We start from the raw sequence: 22,207 nt of genomic DNA on the forward strand, positions 1-22,207 counted from the left end.
ATATATCTACAGCTTCCATAGGTTCTATTTTGGGTGAGAGTTATTGTTCCATTTGACCTGTTTTCTGTCGGAAGCCTGGTGTAATTGAGATCAGTGTGTTTTCTTGTGGTCCGCTCGCACATATGCCATATGTTTGTACATACATGTACAAGCACATATATATCTATATATAGATATATATATATAGATAGCACAGAGTGTGTGTGCATGCCTGTGTAAATCTGGATGCATATAAAGAAATGCCTGTCCATCCCTTTACTGTACTCAGGCTCTCACTTTGTCCCAGTCTCTTTTCAAACACAGAGCCTCATTGTGCTCTGTCCTCGTCTTTCTGTTGTGGCCCCCGACCTGATTCAGGAGCTTTGAAGGGACCTGCTGCTTTAGTTAATCACTTTTTATGGCGCCCAGTAAATGGGGCTGCTTCAGTGTGTTGTGTGTGTGTGTGTGTGTGTGTGTGTGTGTGTGTGTGTGTGTGTGTGTGTGTGTGTGTGTGTGTGTGTGTGTGTGTGTGTGTGTGTGTGTGTGTGTGTGTGTGTGTGTGTGTGTGTTGTGTGTGTGTGTGTGTGTGTGTGTGTGTGTGTGTGTGTGTGTGTGTTGTGTGTGTGTGTGTGTGTGTGTGTGTGTGTGTGTGGTGTCTGTCTGTGTGTGTGTGTGTGTGTGTGTGTGTGTGTGTGTGTGTGTGGTGTGTGTGTGTGTGTGTGTGTGTGTGTGTGTGTGTGTGTGTGTGTGTGTGTTGTGTGTGTGTGTGTGTGTGTGTGTGTGTGTGTGTGTGTGTGTGTGTGTGTGGGTGTGTGTGTGTGTGTGTGTGTGTGTGTGTGTGTGTGTGTGTGTGTGTGTGTGTGTGTGTGTGTGTGTGTGTGTGTGTGTGTGTGTGTGTGTGTGTGTTGTGTGTGTGTGTGTGTGTGTCCAATTCTGTACATGGTGGGTACAAGAAAGAGGGGTGGATTTTATTCCACCAAGAATTCTAAATCTTTGAATTCTCCTCCAGCCCCAGCATGCTTTAGACCAGTGGTTCTCAAACTTTTTTCAATAATGTACCCCTTTGAAAAAAAATGCAGCCAAGTACCCCCTGATCAGCGCAAAAACAATTTGTTTTGCCTATATAAAGAGGTACAGTACAGCGCTGCACCATCAGTGTCTGATTTATTAAAACAATAACCTTGTAACTGAGAAACACTTAAATGCTACATTTCAAATGTTTACAATCCATCACTAAATTCATGGCAAACTTCATGGGCTTGTGGGCTTCATGGGCTTCATGGGCACTGAGGATCTTTGTCATTCTGACAGGGAGGCAAACTGCAGTTATTATACTTTGCGTTTTGAAATATGTTTAACTCTGTTATTATAAAACCCACACTGCTCAAACTTCCTTACTTTCCCTAAAATTGGTATATTTATTTATTTTGGGGCGTGGGGAATGAAGAGAAAAAAAAAATTAGCATTTTATGAGCATGGGATTTTGACGCCTCATAAAAACATTATGCATTTGCGGCCACACGCCGTTGTCAAGCAACGCTTATTGTTTAGGTTCTTTGAAAAGCAGGCAGTCATATAATTAACTAGAACTAGCTAGATCTGATAGATTTGGACATAGACGCGAGTGAAGTATAACCGGACAAGAGAGAGAGAGATCAGATCAGCTGCTGCTGACGGAGAACACGCAGCAGGTCCGTCACAGCTCCGCCGCTGTGACGGACCGGTGAGTGGAGCAAAATACACTCTGGAACTAGCTAAACTAGTTATAAATATATTTATTCTTTACTGTCGGGTCACTTATTACAGGTTCAGCGAGCTGCACGAGACGGACCGGCTGTCAGGAGAGGGAGAGGAAAAGAGAGCACCCCATTTACATTTCGCATTATATTATCCAGAATTACTGTAAACTTTTGAATAAAGTAGTTAACCTACTATTAGTAGTTTGTTTAAATGCATTAATTATTATGTGTTTTTCTTTCATTAACATAAAATAAATCTCACGTACCCCCTGCAGTACTCCAACGTACCCCTAGGGGTCTGCGTACCCCCATTTGAGAATCACTGCTTTAGAGCATGTTGAGGCTTACGTTGCTTTATATTTGCGGAAAAAGAAGGTTCAAGGAAAGATTGTGAAAAGCTATTTTAATAGGGTGGTGTAGTGATGACCAATTTTTGTAGGCCGACCAAGAAGTTAGCTTTGCAAGTGCTCCGTTGACAAAAAGCGATGCGATTTTTACATTGGGCTTTAGATTCTAGACAAATGTAGGGTCTGTGGTAAACACATGTTTATTTTACTTAGTTGTTTTATTAGGCATGATAATCTCTACATATTAACCCCACTTTAATGATTTAAGGAGAGTCAATTCAATAGACATAAATAAGAAAGTTGCTAGCGTTAGGATATAAACAAACTACATCACGGTGATATTACTTCACACCAACACAGCTGAGCTAAACGCGGCTAATGTTTGGTGTGATGATGTTTAATTGTCTCAATTAGCCACTTGTTAGCACCCGCTGTTTTTAAGATGCGCAAAAGTTTCGGACATTCACTAGTGGGGTGAAAAAATTGTGAAAAACTATTAAGCTTGTGTTAATTACCTTATTTCAGGCATTTCCCCAGAAACTCATTAAAAAAACATTGACTTTGAGACGAACAAACCCAGAAGTGCTGAAATGCCAACTAATTTCTGGGTTTAGGACTTATTCTTGCACCACCGTTTAAGAGAATAAGAAAAGATAGTTCTTAGTTTTCACGATAAAAAAAACAAACAAGTTTGCTGCACAGTTTTCCACAGATGAATTGATTGAACATGATGGATTGAATGTGGTTAATGGTAGAAGCCACCAACCATAGAGCTGCTTCCTACAGTGTTTCTGACTCGCTGTCTTTTTCCCTCTCTTGCAGTCCTGCTGACTTTTATAAACTGCTACAGTGTGAAGGCGGCTACCAGAGTGCAGGACTTCTTTGCAGCAGCCAAGCTCCTGGCCCTGGGCATGATCATCATCATCGGCTTCATCAACATTGGACGAGGTGCGTCACACATACACCTTCATTCACACAAACACACATTCACAAGGTTCCATACAAGGGTCATAAACATCACTACAAGTGGGCTGGAAGCAACCTCTAAGATTAGTATAATAAAGGTTAGTATTCTTGGTAAATTCAATTTATTTGTGCAGATAGCATGAAGTAGAAAAGATCGCCGATCCTAATGTAGCGTTAGCATGTCTCCCCGGGGGCATCCGGGCTTAAACGGTGTATTATAGAATGATCACACCGGTGGGTTCACGAAATATGACTACTACTCTTACTGTTTAACATTTTGGGTTACTTAATGTTACTTCATGTTAAGGCTAATACAAATTACAAGGCTAACTAACTAACTAACTTACTCTGGGATTTGTAATCTTTCTAGTTGCGTATTTTTCATAGTCTTATATTTCAACAGTTTTACAACAAACTGTGATTTTTTTTGACATGGAAATGATTTTTTAAGATTGACAAACATCATATGTGTAATTCATGGCACAATTCAAACGGGATCGAAAGATACGTTTTCTCTCCCCATTGACTACAATACAAAATTTTTCCGAAATAAGGTCCCATGGGTCGGAAGTAGATGGGCGTGACTTCGCCTCTCTATAGATTTAGTAATAACACTCTGATGGGGAATCCTTCACAGGAATTTGTTAGTTAAAGGCCTTTATTCATCACTCACCCAAAAAAAACCTTTTTTTAAATTATTTGTAATGGTGTTGCACGGTGTACCGATACTTGAAAGGTACCGCGATACCCTGCCGTTAAAAACGGTACGATTCCTCCGTTTCATTAGTATCGGTACTTTAAGAATGACGGGGAAAAGTACTCCGGTGAGAAAGCGCCGTTTTAATAAGAGCCGTGTGTGTTCAGCGCTCTGCTTCCACTCCCTGCACTGCAGCCGTGCCTGCAGTCCCTCCCCTCTCAAGCACGTTCTAAGTCCCTCCCCTCTCTCGTGCATGCGGCCACGCGCTAGCTGCCAGAGCATGTGAGAAAACGAGAAGCATGGCTGCAAGTGGGAGTGCAGCTGCCGCTGCGCCTCGGCTTGTTGACAAAAAAGACGCCAGAAGCGAAATTTGGAAGTATTTCAGCTATATCTCTGACAGTGAGGTCAAGCCTACGGACACCACGAGGCCTGTCTGTGAGAAATGTTTCAGATCCCTGCAAACCAAGGGAGCCAACACATCAGACTTAGCTGTTTAAAGAATTTAAAGACAGACAGGTTAGCGAATGTGATGGATAACATAATTACATCATGCTCAAGCCCTCAAATCTAAGTCAAACAAGTGTAATTTATTTTGTGCATTTTGTCAATAATTATTTATATTACTGTAATATAATGTACATGTTAATATAATATGAAAAAAATTATATTTTATAAAACAAAAAAGTTGTTTGAGATCAATCAATCAATCAATCAATGTTTATTTATATAGCCCAATATCACAAATGTTACATTTGTCTCAGTGGACTTCATAGTTTGTACAAAATATCAGTATGACAATACGACACCCTCTGTCCTTAGACCAGGGGTGCCCAACCTTTTTTGAACTGAGAGCTACTTTCAAAGTTGCCAGTCTGCCGAGATCTACCAGTCCAAATAGAGAGGCGTAGCCATTACTGACAGCCTACTACGAGGTAAATACACACTACTACTTGTATAAAACTGACCTTTGTACGATTAATACTCCATAAAATACTGCAGATCCTTTATCTTACCTCTTTCAAATCTACACACATACAAGTATTTAACTGAAGTTACACAACAGTGTTGTTGATACAGAGTTGGAGTTTATTCACACGTCACTACAGTGGGTCATGTTTTCAAGAAACATTGAACAGTGCTGCCACATATGACACAGGGATAAAAGAAAAGACTCTGAACCCTTTCTTTGCCATTATATAACAATAGTTTTGCTACAAAAGTATAAATTAGGCTTACTAATAAAACAACACAGGAATCTGCTGCCAAAGTGCAATAAAAAATACAAAATTAATAGAATCAAACCCTTTTTTTGTTGCATTTTAGTAGAGTATAAAAAGAAATGCCTTTAAAAAATAGGATGCAAGTAACACTAGTTTCTTAACCTGAATTGATAATAGACTATAATCAATTTAAATTTGCATTCTTATACCATTTTGTACAATAATTATAATGAATAAGTTCAAACAAACAAAAACGTACAGCTGATTAATAACGGTATCTAACTTGAGTTTTTATTATATCAAAAACCTGTTGAAATGCTTCTGTTATTTTTACTGTCCCCAAAAAGCGCGTCGGTAGCCTCCAGGAATGCTTCTTTCACAACTTCGCCGTCTTTGAAAGACTTCATGTGTTTCTCAAGAACGTGACTGACACGATAAGATGCAATGGTAGCAGCCTTGCTCTTGTTGTTGGGCCGGGTGAAAATGGACTGCTGTGCATTTATCTGTCCTTTCAGGCCCCTCCCCTTTTGGGAGCGTAGGGCAGAATTAGGAGGGAATTCCGTCTCGTAGCGTTTGTGCACTGTTTTGAAATGCCGCTCCTAAATTACCCTTCTTCGATAAAGCCACGCTCGTATTGCAGATGAGACAGATGGACTTTGAATTGGAATAGATACAAAAATAATCATCCTCCCACTCGGAGTGAAAATTATATATTTTGGGCTTTTTTGCTTCTGCCATAATTGCGGTCTTGTGTGTGTGCGGACTGTCACTCCTGTTGACACGGACAACGTCAGCGAAATAGTGCCCACTGCCCACCAGCCACGCCCCCACACATGTGGTCACACCGGCCAATCACAAAGCTTTGGTGCGTTCAAGTGCATTATTCTGGCACAGGAAGATTATGTTATAGGAGATTAACGATAAAACAGAATATTGTTGTTCTATTTTTAGATACATCTCGCGATCGACTGGGAATCTCCCCACGATCGACCGGTCGATCGCGATCGACTGGTTGGGCACCCCTGCCTTAGACCCTCACATCGTACAAGGAAAAACTTCCGGAGAAAACCCACAGTTTTAAAGGGAGAATTGGGAGAAACCTCAGGGAGAGCAACAGAGGAGGGATCCCTCTCCCAGGACGGACAGACGTGCAATAGATGCTGTGTGTAAATTGAAAAGATAATACATTCGCAACATAGGTAGTCCAAATATTTGGAAATGCATGTGTGTATAATAGGAAGATGAATCCACAAGGATATCCATCCAGCACCTATGATCCAGGACCACAGCCACGACTCAAGATCCAGGGCTCGCGATGCAGGACACAGGACCGCAGGATCATCCATGACTCCGGATCCCAGCGTATATAGACACCAAAAAGAAAGAAATTTGGGCAAGCTGGGTTAATCGGAACATGAGAGTACACAGGTATAGACAGACAGAGAGAAGGAAGAAGTAAGATGTCCTCCGACAAACTAAGCCTATATCAGCAAAACTAGGGGCTGAATCTAATTAGCCCTAACTATAAGCTTTATCAAAAAGGAAGGTCTTAAGCGCACTCTTAAAAACGGATAGGGTGTCTGCCGCCCGAACACAAACTGGAAGCTGATTCCACAAATGTGGAGCTTGATAAGAAAAGGCTCTGGCTCCCATTGTACTTTTAGAGACTCTAGGATCAACCAACAACCCTGCATTCTTGGAACGCAATGCCCTAATAGGACAGTAGGATATAATGAGTTCTTTAAGGTAAGATGGCGCCTGCCCATTATGGGCTTTGTAGGTGAGAAGAAGAATTTTCAATTATATCCTGTGTTCTATAGGGAGCCAGTGTAAGGCAGCCAGAACAGGAGTAATGTGGTCCCTTTTCCTAACTCTGGTTAGTACACGAGCTGCAGCATTTTGAATCTGCTGAAGCGACTTGACTGACTTCTTGGTACACCCTGATAATAAAGAGTTACAATAATCCAGCCTTGAAGTAACAAATGCATGGACTAGTTTCTCTGCATCGTTTTGAGGCAAGATATACCTGATTTTTGCAATGTTACGTAGATGGAAGTAGGCAGTCCTTGAAATTGATTTTATGTGGGCGTTAAAGGATAAATCCTGATCAAATATAACACCAAGATTCCTTACAGTCTCACTGGAGGCCAAATTAATGCCATCCATAGTTAGTATATCTTTAGATAATTTGTTTCTTAGATTCTTCGGGCCAAGTACAATAACTTCAGTTTTGGTCGTGTTTAACATCAAAAAGTTTAAGGTCATCCACGTTTTTAAGTCCTTGAGGCAGTCTTGAATTTTATTTAGATGATTAATTTCATCAGGCTTGATTGATAAATATAGTTGAGTATCATCCGCATAACAATGAAAATTTACAGAATGATTCCTTATAATATTGCCTAACGGAAGCATATATAATGTGAACAAAATAGGTCCGAGCACTGAGCCCTGTGGCACTCCATGGCTAACTTTGGTTTGCGTGGAAGATTCATCGTTGACACGTACAAACTGAGAGCGTTCAGATAGATAGGACCTAAACCAGCCTAAAGCAGTTCCCTGTATGCCAACTAAGTGCTCTAGTCTTTGCAATAAGATATCATGATCGATAGTATCAAATGCAGCACTGAGATCGAGCAAAACAAGAATAGAGACAAGTCCCTTGTCAGAGGCTATTAGAATGTCATTTGTGACTTTAACCAGAGCTGTCTCTGTGCTATGATGTGTTCTAAAGCCAGACTGAACATCTTCAAATAAATCATTGTTTTTTAAGTGATCACACAGCTGTTTTGTGACTGCTTTCTCAAGAATTTTTGAGAGGAACGGAAGATTAGAAATAGGTCTATAATTGGCTAAAACCTCTGGATCGAGGTTGTGCTTTTTAAGAAGCGGTTTTATCACTGCTACTTTGAATGATTGTGGAACATAGCCTGATAATAAAGACATATTCATAATATTTAATAAAGAAGTGCTAATTAATGGAAAAACTTCCTTCAACAGCTTAGTTGGAATTGGGTCTAAGATACATGTTGATGGTTTAGAAGAGAGAATCATTGAATTTAATTGTTCAAGGTTTATGGCTGAAAAGCATTCTAGTTTACTATCTAGTGTAATATTAGAACTTACGTTTCCGGGAGCTGTTGATAACACTATACTGGTCAAAGGCAAGAGGTCATTAATTTTGTTTCTAAGAGTAACAATTTTATCGTTAAAAAAGCACATAAAATCATTACTACTGAGTGCTATGGGAATAGAAGGCTCAATCGAGCTATAGCTCTCTGTCAGCCTGGCTACAGTGCTGAAAAGAAATCTTGCATTATTCTTATTCTCATTTATTAATGAAGAGTAGTAGGCTGCTCTCGCTTTACGCAGTGCTTTCTTATATTCATTGAGAGTAATATGCCAAATTAAACGAGATTCTTCAAGTTTAGTGGAACGCCATATCCTTTGAAGTTGTCTCGACTTTTGCTTTATTTTGCGGGTTTCAGCATTATGCCATGGAGCTAATCTATGTTGTTTTATTTTCTTCTTTTTCAAAGGAGCAACAGAGTCTAATTTTATTCGCAGCGCATCTGTAGCACTATCAACAACATGATCAATTTGGGGTGGTGTACATTTTGTATACGTTTCCTCCCTTACATGCAGACATGCTATCGAGTTAAGTATTGGTGGAATCTCTTCCTTAAATTTGGCTATAGCACTAACAGATAGGTTTCTGCTGCAGGAGCTTTTGACTGATGCTTTGTAGTCTAGTAACAGTACTTCAAAAGTTACTAAGAAATGGTCGGATAAAGCAGGATTATGCGGTTCGACTAATAGTTGCTCAATTTCAATACCATAAGTCAGAACATGGTCGAGAGTGTGATTATAGCAGTGGGTTGGTTTATTTACACTCTGACAAAAACCAACAGAATCTAATATAGAGTTAAATGCAACAGTAAGGCTATTTTTATCATCGTCAACATGAATATTAAAGTCACCTACGATAATTACTTTATCTGTTTTAAGTACCAAAGTTGATCAAACTCAGAGAATTCTGATAAGAATCAAATCAAATCAAATCAAGTTTTATTTATATAGCACATTTATAAACGATTTATGGTCGAGCCAAAGTGCTGTACATATAATAAAAATAGCCTACAGTAGAGACACTTTACAGCAAATACAACAGCACAGATTGTTCAGAATATCAGTATGAGAAAAAACGACACCCTCCATCCTTAGACCCTCACATCGTACAAGGAAACATTTCCAGAGAAAAACCCACAGTTTAAGGGGAAAAAATGGGAGAAACCTCAGGGAGAGCAACAGAGGAGGGATCCCTCTCCCAGGACGGACAGACGTGCAATAGATGCCGTGTGTAAATCGAAGAGATAATACATTTTACAGCATATAGACCGAATGTTAGGAAATGCATGTGTCTGTAATAAGAAGATGAATCCACGAGGATGTCAGCTACAATCCTATGGAAGCCATCAGGGAAGCAGCATGGCGAGACCCAAGGCAGGACCGCAGAGACAGGTTCAGCCATGACCCGAACGTCCACGACTTAATCCAGAACTCGGGATAGAGGATCCAAGACACAGGACTACAGCAAGAGGATCAGCCTCGACTCCGGATCCCGGCGTAGATATAGATACAAAACAAGAAAAAAAGATTTGGCTGGGTTAATCGGAACAAGAAAATACACAGACACAGACAGAGAGGGAAAAGGTCATTGGATAAAAGTTATTCTTGATAACCCTCTAGAAAGATCTCATGAACTTCCCCACTCAATCTATCAAGACCCGAGCAGTTCTGTTAGAAGTCCACTTGAGTCAAAGATTGCTGCAACTCCACATCCTCGGCCCATGCCTCGGGCAATATGAGTATTGATATGGCTGGGTGGAGTGGCCTCATTTATGCTGACATATTCTTCATGTCTCAACCAAGTTTCAGTGAGACAGCATATATCAATATTATAATCTGATATTAAATCATTTACCAATATTGCTTTAGATGCTAGAGATCTTATGTTTAAGAGACCACATTTAATATTCCTGTTTTGTTGCACTGTAGTAGTTGTTACATTTACTTTTATTAGGTTATTATGTATGACACCTCTATTAGGTTTTAACTTAAATTGTCCTTGGGCAGACACACACACCGCTAATATTGGGTATTTTATTGGGTTCGGGATTCCTATGGATGACTGCCTAGGAGAGAGCGCAGAGAAGCGTGTAAGACTGCAACTCCGCCTCCTGGTCTCAACTCCAGTTTGTCATGGATTAAGTCCACAGAGCCCTGAAATGTTTGCCGAAATGAGATTTGCACCTTTCAAAGTAGGATGAATGCCGTCTCTCTTCATCAGACCAGATTTTCCCCAGAAGGCTGTCCAATTATTTACGAAGCCCACATTGTTTGCTGGGCACCACCAAGACAACCAGCGCTGAAATGATGACATGCGGCTATACATGTCATCATTGATCAGATTGGGGAGGGGACCAGAGAAGATTACGGTGTCCGACATTGTTTTAGCATAACTACACACCGACTCCACATTCAGTTTGGTGCATTCTGATTGGCGTAAACGAACATCATTACCACCGACGTGAATAACAATCCTACTGTATTTACGTTTATTTTTAGCCAGCAGTTTAAGATGCGCCTCAACGTCGCCCGCTCTGGCCCCTGGAATGCATGTGACTGTGGAGGCTTCGGTCTCTAAATTCACGTGTCTCATAATAGAGCTACCAATAACCAGAGTTGGCTTCTCAGCGGGTGTCTCGCTGAGTGGGGAATATCTGTTAGATACGTGAACGGGTTGTTGGGGACCTGCGGGTTTCGCGTTATGCCCCTTCTGAACAGTCACCCAGTCTCCCTGCTGCTCGGGAGTTGCCGGGGGACGGCTAATAGGAGCTACCTTTTGCCGGTCCGCACATGCTAACATGGGCTTTACTGTAGCTGAGTTACTTTCTAAGATGCGGAGCCGGGCTTCTATGGCTATGATTCCCGCCTCCAACCTAACAACTATACTACATTTAACACATGTATCGGTACCAGTAAAGGAGGTAGGGAAGTAACCAAACATGAGACAGGAAGAGCAGGAAATAACACGATCAAGCTAAAGTAGCTACCGTTAGCAAACCCGAAAAGAGTGTAGGCAACTGTGGAGTTACAGTCGCTAAGAGAAGGAGAGTTGTGAGTGCTTAAGCCGTAGTAACGTGTGATTACAACGTCAGGCAGTTGCCGTGATCAAGAGTTTTAAAACGATCGATTAAGTTAAGATAATAAGCTATCAGCAACAGAACAGGCACACGGGATACCCGGAGATGACAACAACAACCGGAAGTTACAACATGCTTACCGCAATAGTGGTCCGTGTAGAAACCGTCATATGATTTGATTGCCAATGAGGGCACGAGAGATGATGCTTAATTTTTATTTAATACGAATTCTTGTCATTTATTTTATTTATTGTTCTCATTGTTTAAAAGTTTGTGTTATGGTTCTGGTGTGAAATAAAGCACAATAATTACATTTAAGACTGTTTCCCTTTTTTTAAGAAAAGTATAGAAAAAGAATCGGAATCGCAATTCTTGACTTGGTATCGGTATCGAAACCAAAATGTTGGTATCGTGACAACACTAATTTGTATGTAGTTTAACCATGGAAGCAATAGTCTCAAACACAACACAGGAGTCAAAAAGAGAAATCTTATTTATTTTATAAATGTCCTTAACTATAGGAATCCAGAAGGCTATGATGGCACTTTTGATGCCAATTTGAACCCTTGTTTTTACTGTTTATCTGATCAAAGTTTGGCAGTGTGATCTGAACAGGGAATGTTGTCTTTGTTGGAAGAGAGCAGGGAATCAGTGGGAGCGGAGAGGCCGGTGTTTGGCTCTCTGGAGCAGGGCCCAACTCTCATTAGGGCCGCAGGATGTCGTGGAGTGTAGCCAATGACTGGAGGACGGCACAGAGAGCAGACAAAAGCTCTTCAACAGAACACAGCCTGCTTTTACTGGAAATCTACTTATAAATTGCAAGACGCTTTAGAAACACAAACACTCCAGCAGTGTGTTTGACCAAGCAACGACTCGCGGCCCATTCACTTTGAGTCGTCGGACCATTGAAGGTTTTCTTTAGCTGTTTTATAAAGTCGAAAACATCAGGAGTGAGCAGGGGCGCCGCCAGGGATTTTGGGCCCCATGAAAAGATATCACATTGGGCCCCACCACCAGGCCCAGGCCACGCCAACCAAGCACAATGCTGTAACCACACCTCCAGAACCCAACCCACTCATTTATGCTTTAAATAACTCTACCTGTACAGGCTTGCATCTATCTTGTAGTCCAATACTAACTGCACAATATTTACTGACACTAAGTGGTGAACATATAACACTGTGCAGACGTGCAACATTCTGCTGCAGAATGGAACATTCAAAAATCTAAATAAATATAACTTAAATATACATGACCTCTTAAATAAAAATAAAGTGAACATTAACACCAATATTATAATTTATAAAATGCTATAAAAAAAAAAAAACATAAGCAGCAGATTTTTTAATTAAATATACATACCAACTACAAAATAAGCGGCTATTAAAGTGTAAACGGACAACAAAACGGAAATGGAAATGAAAAGTATTTTTCTCATCATGCATCTTGTGTGTAGTGATCCAATATCGTTACCATAGCCTTGCCCTTTAACAGTTATTACGAGCCCTGGCTCAGCCATACTCACCAAGAGCCCAGCCCCAGCGCCTAGCCTTCTTACAGGCAAAGTCACTGATCAAGTCCTTGAAGTCCAGCTTTCTAGCCAACTGGCTTTCAATGGACAGCATGGCAAGACTGTTAAGCCTTATGGGGGGTCAGGGCTGCGGAGCCTAAAGATGGATCTGTTGGTCCTGGCACCAGGGGAGGGACAACTGATTTAGTATGAATAGCTGCTAAAATGTCAGCTAAAAGAGGAGTGAAATGAAAAACCTCAGCATTTTCTGTAAAGATATTAACAGTACTTAAAGGTGGGGTAGGTCATTTTGGAGAAACCAGCTCGAGTGCGCTAGAATTTGAAAATACACAACCGGAAAAAATCTGCCACTTCCTTACAGAGCCCACACTCACGAATGCGCACATGACCAATGAGGGCACGAGATAAGTTTGTGCACAGATGGAAGGCTGACAGGCAGGTAGGCCATCCAGTTACTTTAGCCGGGCCGGCTCAGATGATTGGTCGTACAGCGCCACGGAGAGAGTAATCCTACCGGTGAAACCGAAAACTTGTTGCATTTCACGAGCATATTAAACTGACGTTACATTAACCTCCGCTACACAGTGTCTTTTGCTTAAATAAAAAATGTTGATCATAAACAAAAAGGGTCATTTTGCGATTTTGCGAATCTCAGTCTGCTGTTGACTCGTGCATGAGGACGAGTCTGCTGGATCTCTGGATCTGCTGCCATATGGTTACGGCTCTGAGTCCGCACGAGTCTGCTGTGTTTTGCACAGTGAGTCAGGATTTGCGAATCTGAGTCTGTGAAGTTCCGCTGACTAACTCGTAGGCTACTGGTCTCTCTCGATCATTGTCCTGGATTCACGGATCCCTCGATTTTGATTAAGTCCATTGTGTTTCCGGCTCTAAATGAAGTTTCAGTGTAGACTTCTAACAAAATTGTCATGTTGTGCAACAGTCTCCTGCGTGTAATAGCTGCATTTCCAATAAGGATCTTACTTGGCAAAACGTTTATTTTGAACATAGCACACAAAAAGAAACAAACAATGACAAATGATAGAAAATTGCAAAACCGTTAGAATATATATAATGTCTTAATTATACAATTATTATTAGGGCCCGAGCACGGAGCGCTAGGACCCAACGGCGTCCTAGCACGAAGTGCGAGGATACCTATTGTTATTGGTGGTATTATTATTTTTAGTCGCCATCTTTCCTGTTTTTGAGGCCTTTAGGACGCTGACAAAGTTGTATCATTTTGCACAGATTCCAGAATCGGTGAAAATTACAATATCCTGGACTCAATTTGTTAAAATATTCCAACATGCTCGCTAGCGCCACCTATCTCAATTCCATTTCGGAAAAATTCACAAAGTCGCACCGTAACTCTGAATGACCTGAAATTTTGCAAACATATCCGGGTGGACCTGCTCTACAAATAATCCAATTGGAACCCTAAGCTCCGCCTACATATATATATTTTTAATTGGCATAATTTACATACACAGTTAAATATTCACTTACATTTACATTTTCAGTTTATCAACACCAAACTTCGTATAAAGCATCGGTGGAGGGTCCGACACATTACCCTAGGAGATGAGCATGTTCAAACGATAAATATTTCCGCCATGAATTAAAACGTACTCGCAAAAAGGCGGGGCTTAGAAAGAAATGCTCATCATTCATCAACAATGTATCCAAACATCACAGATTTTGGTGGAAACGTTCAGTCTGTCTTGGGGAATATGCACACCAAAGCATTTTCATTTTGGACTATAAACACCACCAATTTATAACTCAAGAGCGGATGGACTAATCTTTTTTTTTTTTTTTTACACATACTCTCGGGGCGACTACGAACTTAGATTCAAAGTGTCGAAACAAATGCAGAATGTGGGCGTGGCCTATACATTATTTTTAAATTGCGATAGCATAAAATGAGCTTCGGACGCAAAACTTTGGACACACGTCAGAGCCCAGGACCTTTTCGAGAATGTAAAAAAAAAAACGTACATTTTCAAAAAAACTGCTCACTAGCGCCCCCTATTGTGTGGTAGTCACATATAGTTTCTCAGAACTTCACGAATTTTGGCACAGACATTTCTCATGGAATTGCGGATATATTTGTAAATACATTCCATTAGCCCCGCCCCCAGAAAGTCGGCCATTTTGAAAAATGTGCGTTTTTCAGCCATTTTACACACGTTCTTGCGAACTCCTCCTAGGGGAATGATCGGAAAAATTCCAATCCAGGACACGTTCAACCCCTATCCAATATGAAACTTAATTGTGGAGCACATTTTCTAAAAATCACTCGTGGAGGTTGTAAGCGAACAGCGAATACACCATTTTTGACAATTTACATGTCACAAATTACTCCAAATGACTCCAAACTACTCGGATATAGTTATTCCGATATTCACGAAACGCTGTATACATATTGTTATTATGATTGCACACATATTTCAAATTGCCTTCCATTAGCCCCGCCCCCCAGAAAGTCGGCCATTTTGAAAAATGTGCGTTTTTCAGCCATTTTACGCACGTTCTTGCGAACTCCTCCTAGGGGAATGATCAGAAAAATTCCAATGCAGGACAGGTTTAGCCCCTATCCAATAGGATACTTAATTGAGGAGAACATTTTTGAAAAATTACTCGTGGAGGTCGTAGGTTGACAGGGAATACACCATTTTTGACGATTCACATGGCGCAAATTGCTCCAAATGACTCCAAACTACTCGGATATAGTTAATCCGATATTCACGAAACGCTGTATACATATTGCTATTATGATTGCACACATATTTCAAATTGCCTTCCATTAGCCCCGCCCCCCAGAAAGTCGGCCATTTAGAAAAATGTGCGTTTTTCAGCCATTTTATGCACGTTCTTGCTAACTCCTCCTAGGGGAATGATCGGAAAAATTCCAATCCAGGACACGTTCAGCCCCTATCCAATATGATACTTAATTGAGGAGCACATTTTTGAAAAATTACTCGTGGAGCTCGTAAGCTCACAGCGAATACACCATTTTTGACGATTTACATGTCGCAAATTACTCCAAACTACTCGGATATAGTTATTCCGATATTCACGAAACGCTGTATACATATTGCTATTATGATTGCACATATATTTCAAATTGCCTTCCATTAGCCCCGCCCCCCAGAAAGTCGGACATTTTGAAAAATGTGCGTTTTTCAGCCATTTTACGCACGTTCTTGCGAACTCCTCCTAGGGGAATGATCAGAAAAAATCCAATGCAGGACAGGTTTAGCCCCTATCCAATAGGATACTTAATTGAGGAGCACATTTTTGAAAAATTACTCATGGAGGTCGTAGGTTGACAGGGAATACACCATTTTTGACGATTCACATGGCGCAAATTGCTCCAAACTGCTCGCATATAGTTTTTCCAATATTCACGAAACGCTGTATACACATTACTATTATGATTGCACACATATATCAAATTGCCTTCCATTAGCCCCGCCCCCCAGGAAGTCGGATGTGCGTTTTTCATGCATTTTAAGCACATTCTTGCAAACTCCTTCTAGGGGAATGATCGGAAAAATTCCAATCCAGGACAACTTCAGCGCATATCCAATGTCATGCTACATTGAGAAGGAATAGTCCTTCGCTCAAACGGGGAGCTCGTAGGCTAACGGAGAATATACCATTTTTGACCAATTATATGTCAGATAAGCTACTGAGACCTGCCTGTCTGCCTGGTACATCAACTCTCACACACAGACACACACACACACACACACACACACACACACACACACACACACACACACACACACACACACACCTACTGTTAGTCCAACAACGCCCTTTGCTGGCGGCATATTCATTACAAAAGACACTCCCTAACCCTAACCCTAACCCTACTGTTTATTTGTAGATATCTCCTAAAGCCTACAAATAAAGTGTGAAATGTAGGCCTGTTACATTTGTTATTGAGCGATATATATTATACACACTGTTCTGCTTTCTGCACTGACCTCAGCAGCTGTTCTCACTGTAAACATCGCGTCACAATGAAAGCAGTTGTGTTGAGAAAAAAAATAGCCTAACATCCAGGGGACATGTGATTAGTGAGTAAACAAACGGTAAAGGGCAGAAAGTCTGATGCACATTTGATCATCTCAAATAACTTATAATCACAACGGGAACAGTTTGCAGAGCTGTGCTTCGTTGACAGAAGTCCAGCCATGCGTCACACCTCTTTTAAACATCACTGTTGGCTGAAATCGTCTCAGGAGAATACTTCAGTGTACCCTCGGTTATAGCTCCTCTAGAGACACTCCTCTCTCCTCTAAATCAGTGTATCCTCGGTTACGGCTCCTCCAGACAGCCTCCTCGATAATCGATCCTCGACGAGCCTTTAGAGCAGGGGTGGGGAACCTTTTTCCTCTCAAGGGCCATTTCAATTTTTTCAACATCCTCCGTACAAATTATTGACGTCTGCTTAAAAATACTAAAATCACAGCCCATTCATTTGGCCTTTCTTTCATGCTGTGCAAAGAAAAAGCAACCTCTTAATCCAGATATTTTACCATGACACGCGCATGCATGCACGTGCACAGTTGTGGCATGACCACCAAAACAGAAAGATATGGACACAAGATGTGTGCAATTTAGTTTCCTATCCATGTGAACATGATTTAAGTGGGGGGGACCTAACCTCCTCTAGGGGGGTCCGGGGGCATGTTCCCCCGGGAATATATATTTTTAAATATTGAAGTTAAAAGCATAAATCTGGTGCACTTTGAGAGCAACATTAGTAGATCTATGGATACATCTCTCAACACCCATATGAAACAGAACTGGAAGCAGATTTTCTTTTTCTTTATGGATATTTTACAAATCACTCCCATAACAACTTTTTTTTACTGTCATATAGTATTTTATACCCGTTTACTTTATTCTCTTATTTTTTTATAACTATAATGATCATATAAAGATGTGCCTTAACCTCACTGGTTGGAGAAAAAGCTTCTTATATTCGTTAGCATAGCTAGCTAACCAGATGCTAATAACAACAAAGTTATTGACTGTATGATCAGTATGACAGATGAACAGATCGCCACTGGGCTTACAACTAAAGACACAGACACGCAAAAACTGCGGCATGTGTACGGCTCCTTATGGGTACTGACATTTGTGAAGTCCCGGCCCGGAGCGGCGTTCTGGTGCTCTGCTCTCCGGCAGCTCTAAACCCCTGTCGGACGAGACATATACCACGTGATGACACATTAGGCTCGTGTTGTGTTCAAGGACCCTGACCTTGGCCAGGAAAAACACGCACTCGCTTGTTTAATTATTTTGCGGTCTAGATTTCTTAATTTTTTTTCTTTTTTGCGTGTGTTACCTCGAGGGCCGTATCAAATTGTCTCGCGGGCCGTATACGGCCCGGGGGCCGGAGGTTCCCCACCCCTGCTTTAGAGACATTTGTTTTCCTTCGAGACGGCGCGCCGACATCCGTTTCCGGGTCGCTGCCGGAGGACCTGGGAGTCTGGGACGCGAAAATTATAGAAATGACAAACGGCTCATTTCCCAGGACTCGCGCGCGTCTGCTTGACGCCGGGACGACCGGCTGCCCTCCCCGACAGGCGCACGGACGCGAGGGCCCGCTCATCACTGCGCGCACAAGTGCGACCGCAGTTTTAATTCTTATTCTTATTAGTCGCCATCATTCCTGCTTTTGAGGGCTTGAGGACGCTTACAAAGTTGTATAATTTTGCACGGACACCCGAACCGGTAAAAATTACAACATTCTGGAGTCAATGGGTTAAATATTCCAACCTGCTCACTAGCGCCACCTATCAAAATCCCATTTCGGAATAAATTTACAAAGTCGCACCGTAACTCCGAATTACCTGACATTTTGCACACATATCCGGGAGGACCTGCTCTACAAATAATCCTCTTGGAACCCTAAGCTCCGCCTACATTATTTTCTTTTTAATTGGCATAATTTACATAAACAGTGAAATATTCACTTAAATTTCAATTTTCAGTTTTAGAAGTAAAATTAGTCCAGAAACAGGGGCACAATAGGTCAATTGGATTGTTCTTTCTTAGTAAGATTCCATGTTCATTACAATTGTGGTCTTACCTTGACTTGAAGATGAAGTCCATGCTATCCTTCTGGACAACAATCTCCATTACATTTTTGTAAAAGTCCTCCTTATCTTCCTCTAGTTTCAAAAGTCTAGCTTGTTGTTTGCGTCTGCGTAGAATAACAGTAGCAACAAGAACCTGTGGGCTCACGTGCGCTCCCTTCAGTGCGGCAGAGGTTATGGCTGCCTCTCCTGGTGCTTTTTTCATTGCCGTTGTATGATGAGACCAGCGGGCCTAAATATCATATATACGTGAAATAAGTTATTTAGAGACTATGGATGGCGAGGATAAATGTAATAAAGGGATCTACAAACATTACATTGGTGACATACAGTGAGATGGTGCAGGCATGCGCTTAGGGCCCGCTTTCCAGACAGTTTCTGTGGGGTGACGCATTCTGAGGTGAGGCAGAGCTCATCTGTGCCTCACCTCACCCCACAGTAACTGGCTTGAGCGCGCTCACAAAATAAGTGCCCGTGCTACATTAGTGCCCGCGCTCCAGCCAGTTACTGTGGGCTTACGTGAGGCAGAGCTCGTCCCTGCCTCACTCCTCATCGCTCCCATGTAGGAGTTGTAGCGGAGCTCGGCCAATTTGCTGATTTTGACTATAAAAAGCGATTGGAATCATACACAAATCACATTTACAACACAGATCAGTGGAGACATTTTATTACTATTACTATTTAGTTTTTCTTTAGTTGTTTTTCCGTTACATTGGAGTATGACAGGTGAGGCTCTGCCTCCCCTGACTCCCCTGACTGCACGTCGCTGGTGTGCACGCGCGTGTGTGCGCGCACGGCCAAGCCAAGTTGTCATCCTATATCTGCTTCTCTTCCTGTCTGCTGGGGTGTAGCTGCTGTAAAAGGGAAGTGTACAAGCACATTGTTGAGCAACATGTGTCGGCATGAGATGCAAAAGACTTGCAGAATGAGTATATTCACAAAGCAAATAGAGTTGGAGATGTATTTTTGTTCAACAGTAAACTAATTTGTTGTTGAAAGAGAGGAGTCACTGGGTTCAGACTGAGGGTGAGTTCACCACAGACTGAGCATGGATTGTAGAGCTCAGACATTTCATGTCTGGAGCACTGACTTCCCCTTTGACCTTTTACCCTTTGTCCTTACACCTGACATTAACCCTAGCCGAGCTGTGAGATTCCACTTGAATCCTCTGCTTTCCTGAGACACTCACTTTAACATCAAACAGTTACAGGGAAAAGAGGCCCTATTAGGCTTTTGGGGCTTTTCCCTTCCCTGTAGTGTGTTCTATAGGTTTTTGTGCATGTAAACGGTCTAGAAAGGCTAAAATCCAAATGTTCCTTCTAGAGGGAGTTTCTCTCCCACACACAAAGGCGTTTGCCTGAAACGCCTCCATTGGACTCCTTTGTTGATTTCTCTAACACAATGACATCACCACAGTATGTAACATTCGTGCTTCTATTGGCTAGCACTCCAACATATTGTACATGATACGCTAAGGGGCGGGACATCTCTAAGCAGATGACCAACCACAACAAAGGTGGCCAGCTAACCAATCAGAGCAGACTGGGCTCTGGTTTCAGACAGAGGGTGAAAAGAGGTGCTGCAGCACAGGCAGTATGAGAAAAATAAAGAGCTTTTTAACATTAAAGCATGGAGACATCTCACAGTAGAGACACTAAATACAAATATGAACCGGAAAATTAGCATAATATGTCCTCTTTACAAAAACAGTATTCAAGTACTGAATACTAATTGGAAATTATTTACTTTTGCATTTGAAGATTGAATGATTAATGTACATGATTTATACAGAACAGAGGTAATGCAAACAAGTATTGTTTTATAGTTAGGGCAGTTTTACTGTCTCTACTGTGTCTATTGTTTCAGAACTTTAATTAACTGCTGCATGTTCAGAAGTAGGTCAGCTTTCTGTAATCCATCATTTAATTCCTGGCATCATTAAAAGTTCTCTAATTCTTTCTTGCTCTCCTAAAACCTTCCTGTTTTGTTAAAATATGAAACAACGTTTAGCTTGCTGCTGGCATTATATTCAATGTGATGGTACCCTCTTTTTGTCACTAAGATTATACAAACCAGGACCCATTAGGGCTAAAAGACAAAAGAAGTAAATGCTTGATTAAAAAGCAAAATCCAAGCTCAGTCCTCCATCACACACTGTTGTCGCATTGTGGTTTGTTTGTGCGGATGTCAGAGGCCACAGGTCTCTCATCAGCTGACTGGTGGGCAAACAGGAGCTCAACACTGACTAGAATTGTTCAGAAGTGGACCAAAGAGAGGGAGGGAGAAAGTGAGAGAAAGGGAAGGTGGGGATGAGAGAGAGAGAGAGGGAGGGAGGTTTGTATTGTTCACAGAGAAAAGGAGAGATAGAGTGATAGAAGGATGTGGTTTCACAGATCAGAAGCACAGGAACAAAGATCAAAGTGAAACCGTCTGTAACTAATGTGATGAGCAATGATTTAGATATATATTTCATTCATCTCAAGTTTGGAAATTGTTTAAGGATTCTACAGTTGACCCATCCTGATATTAAGAGCAGTGTGTAGCTATTATGTACAGCTATTCTATTCTGCTTCCTGCAATTTCAGTCAATATTGCAATTCGATAACATTTCGATTGTTTTTGCAGACCTAGTGGCGAGACGATACTTTACCGGAAGTGGTAAAATGCCAATTAATTCACAGGTTTTATGACTCATTCCTCCACCACTCTAAAGTTAATGTCAGAGATTTTAACACACCGATAAAGTGGATTATTGGAGTTTGGTGAAGTAAAAACAAATCCAATTGGAGTTCTTAAAATCACATACTATACATCTACAGTCTACCTCATGGCCAATGTTCATCATAGTAGTGACTTTCAAAATAATCCTAAAACCTGTTTTGGCTATATTTAATGCAGAGTTATCAGTTTAATAAAGGTAATCCTTAGTTTTGGCCCCTTTTGACAATATAACAAACTGCCTTCTTATTTGTGTCATCCCTACATTTTTCATTTTCCCATGAAGAATGGGTGTAACTTTTTATATTATTTTGAATCTTCTTTTACTGCAGTTCCAGTAAATCAAGTTAGAACCTCATCATCTCCACCTGATCCTCCCTCTGGTAATTATTTCTCCATGAGAAGCAGGAGATGTATCCACCTTTTATTCTCTGACTCACCTTAATCCATATCAATGTAATGCTAACCCTGCTCCTCTCATACGGGTGGGGTGTGTTGCTGGAGACTAAAGAGGAGTTCAACTCATTTGTAATTCTAGTCCTTTACTGCGCTATTTCAAAAAGGGAGCTTTGCTAACATATTTAGCATCATGGTAATTCTAAATCTTTAACACCAGTCTTTTTCACCACATTGCCTCTAATAACTGTTTATCTGAAACACCTCAGATTATCTGGATTTAGACAAAGAC

At 41.2% G+C, this 22,207-nt stretch overlaps 1 protein-coding gene across 1 annotated transcript in view; it reads left to right on the forward strand.

The window, feature by feature from the left end:
• Positions 1 to 22,207, forward strand: part of slc7a5 (solute carrier family 7 member 5) — a 44,254-nt gene that overhangs the window by 3,536 nt on the left and 18,511 nt on the right. The window contains exon 2 of the mRNA XM_034205912.1: positions 2,888 to 3,013. Coding sequence (XP_034061803.1) covers positions 2,888 to 3,013 — 126 coding nt within the window. The remainder of the gene's footprint in view (positions 1 to 2,887; positions 3,014 to 22,207) is intronic.

This window comes from Gymnodraco acuticeps, unplaced genomic scaffold, assembly GCF_902827175.1.
Source record: "Gymnodraco acuticeps unplaced genomic scaffold, fGymAcu1.1, whole genome shotgun sequence".
In the NCBI taxonomy this organism is placed as follows: Eukaryota; Metazoa; Chordata; class Actinopteri; order Perciformes; family Bathydraconidae; genus Gymnodraco; species Gymnodraco acuticeps.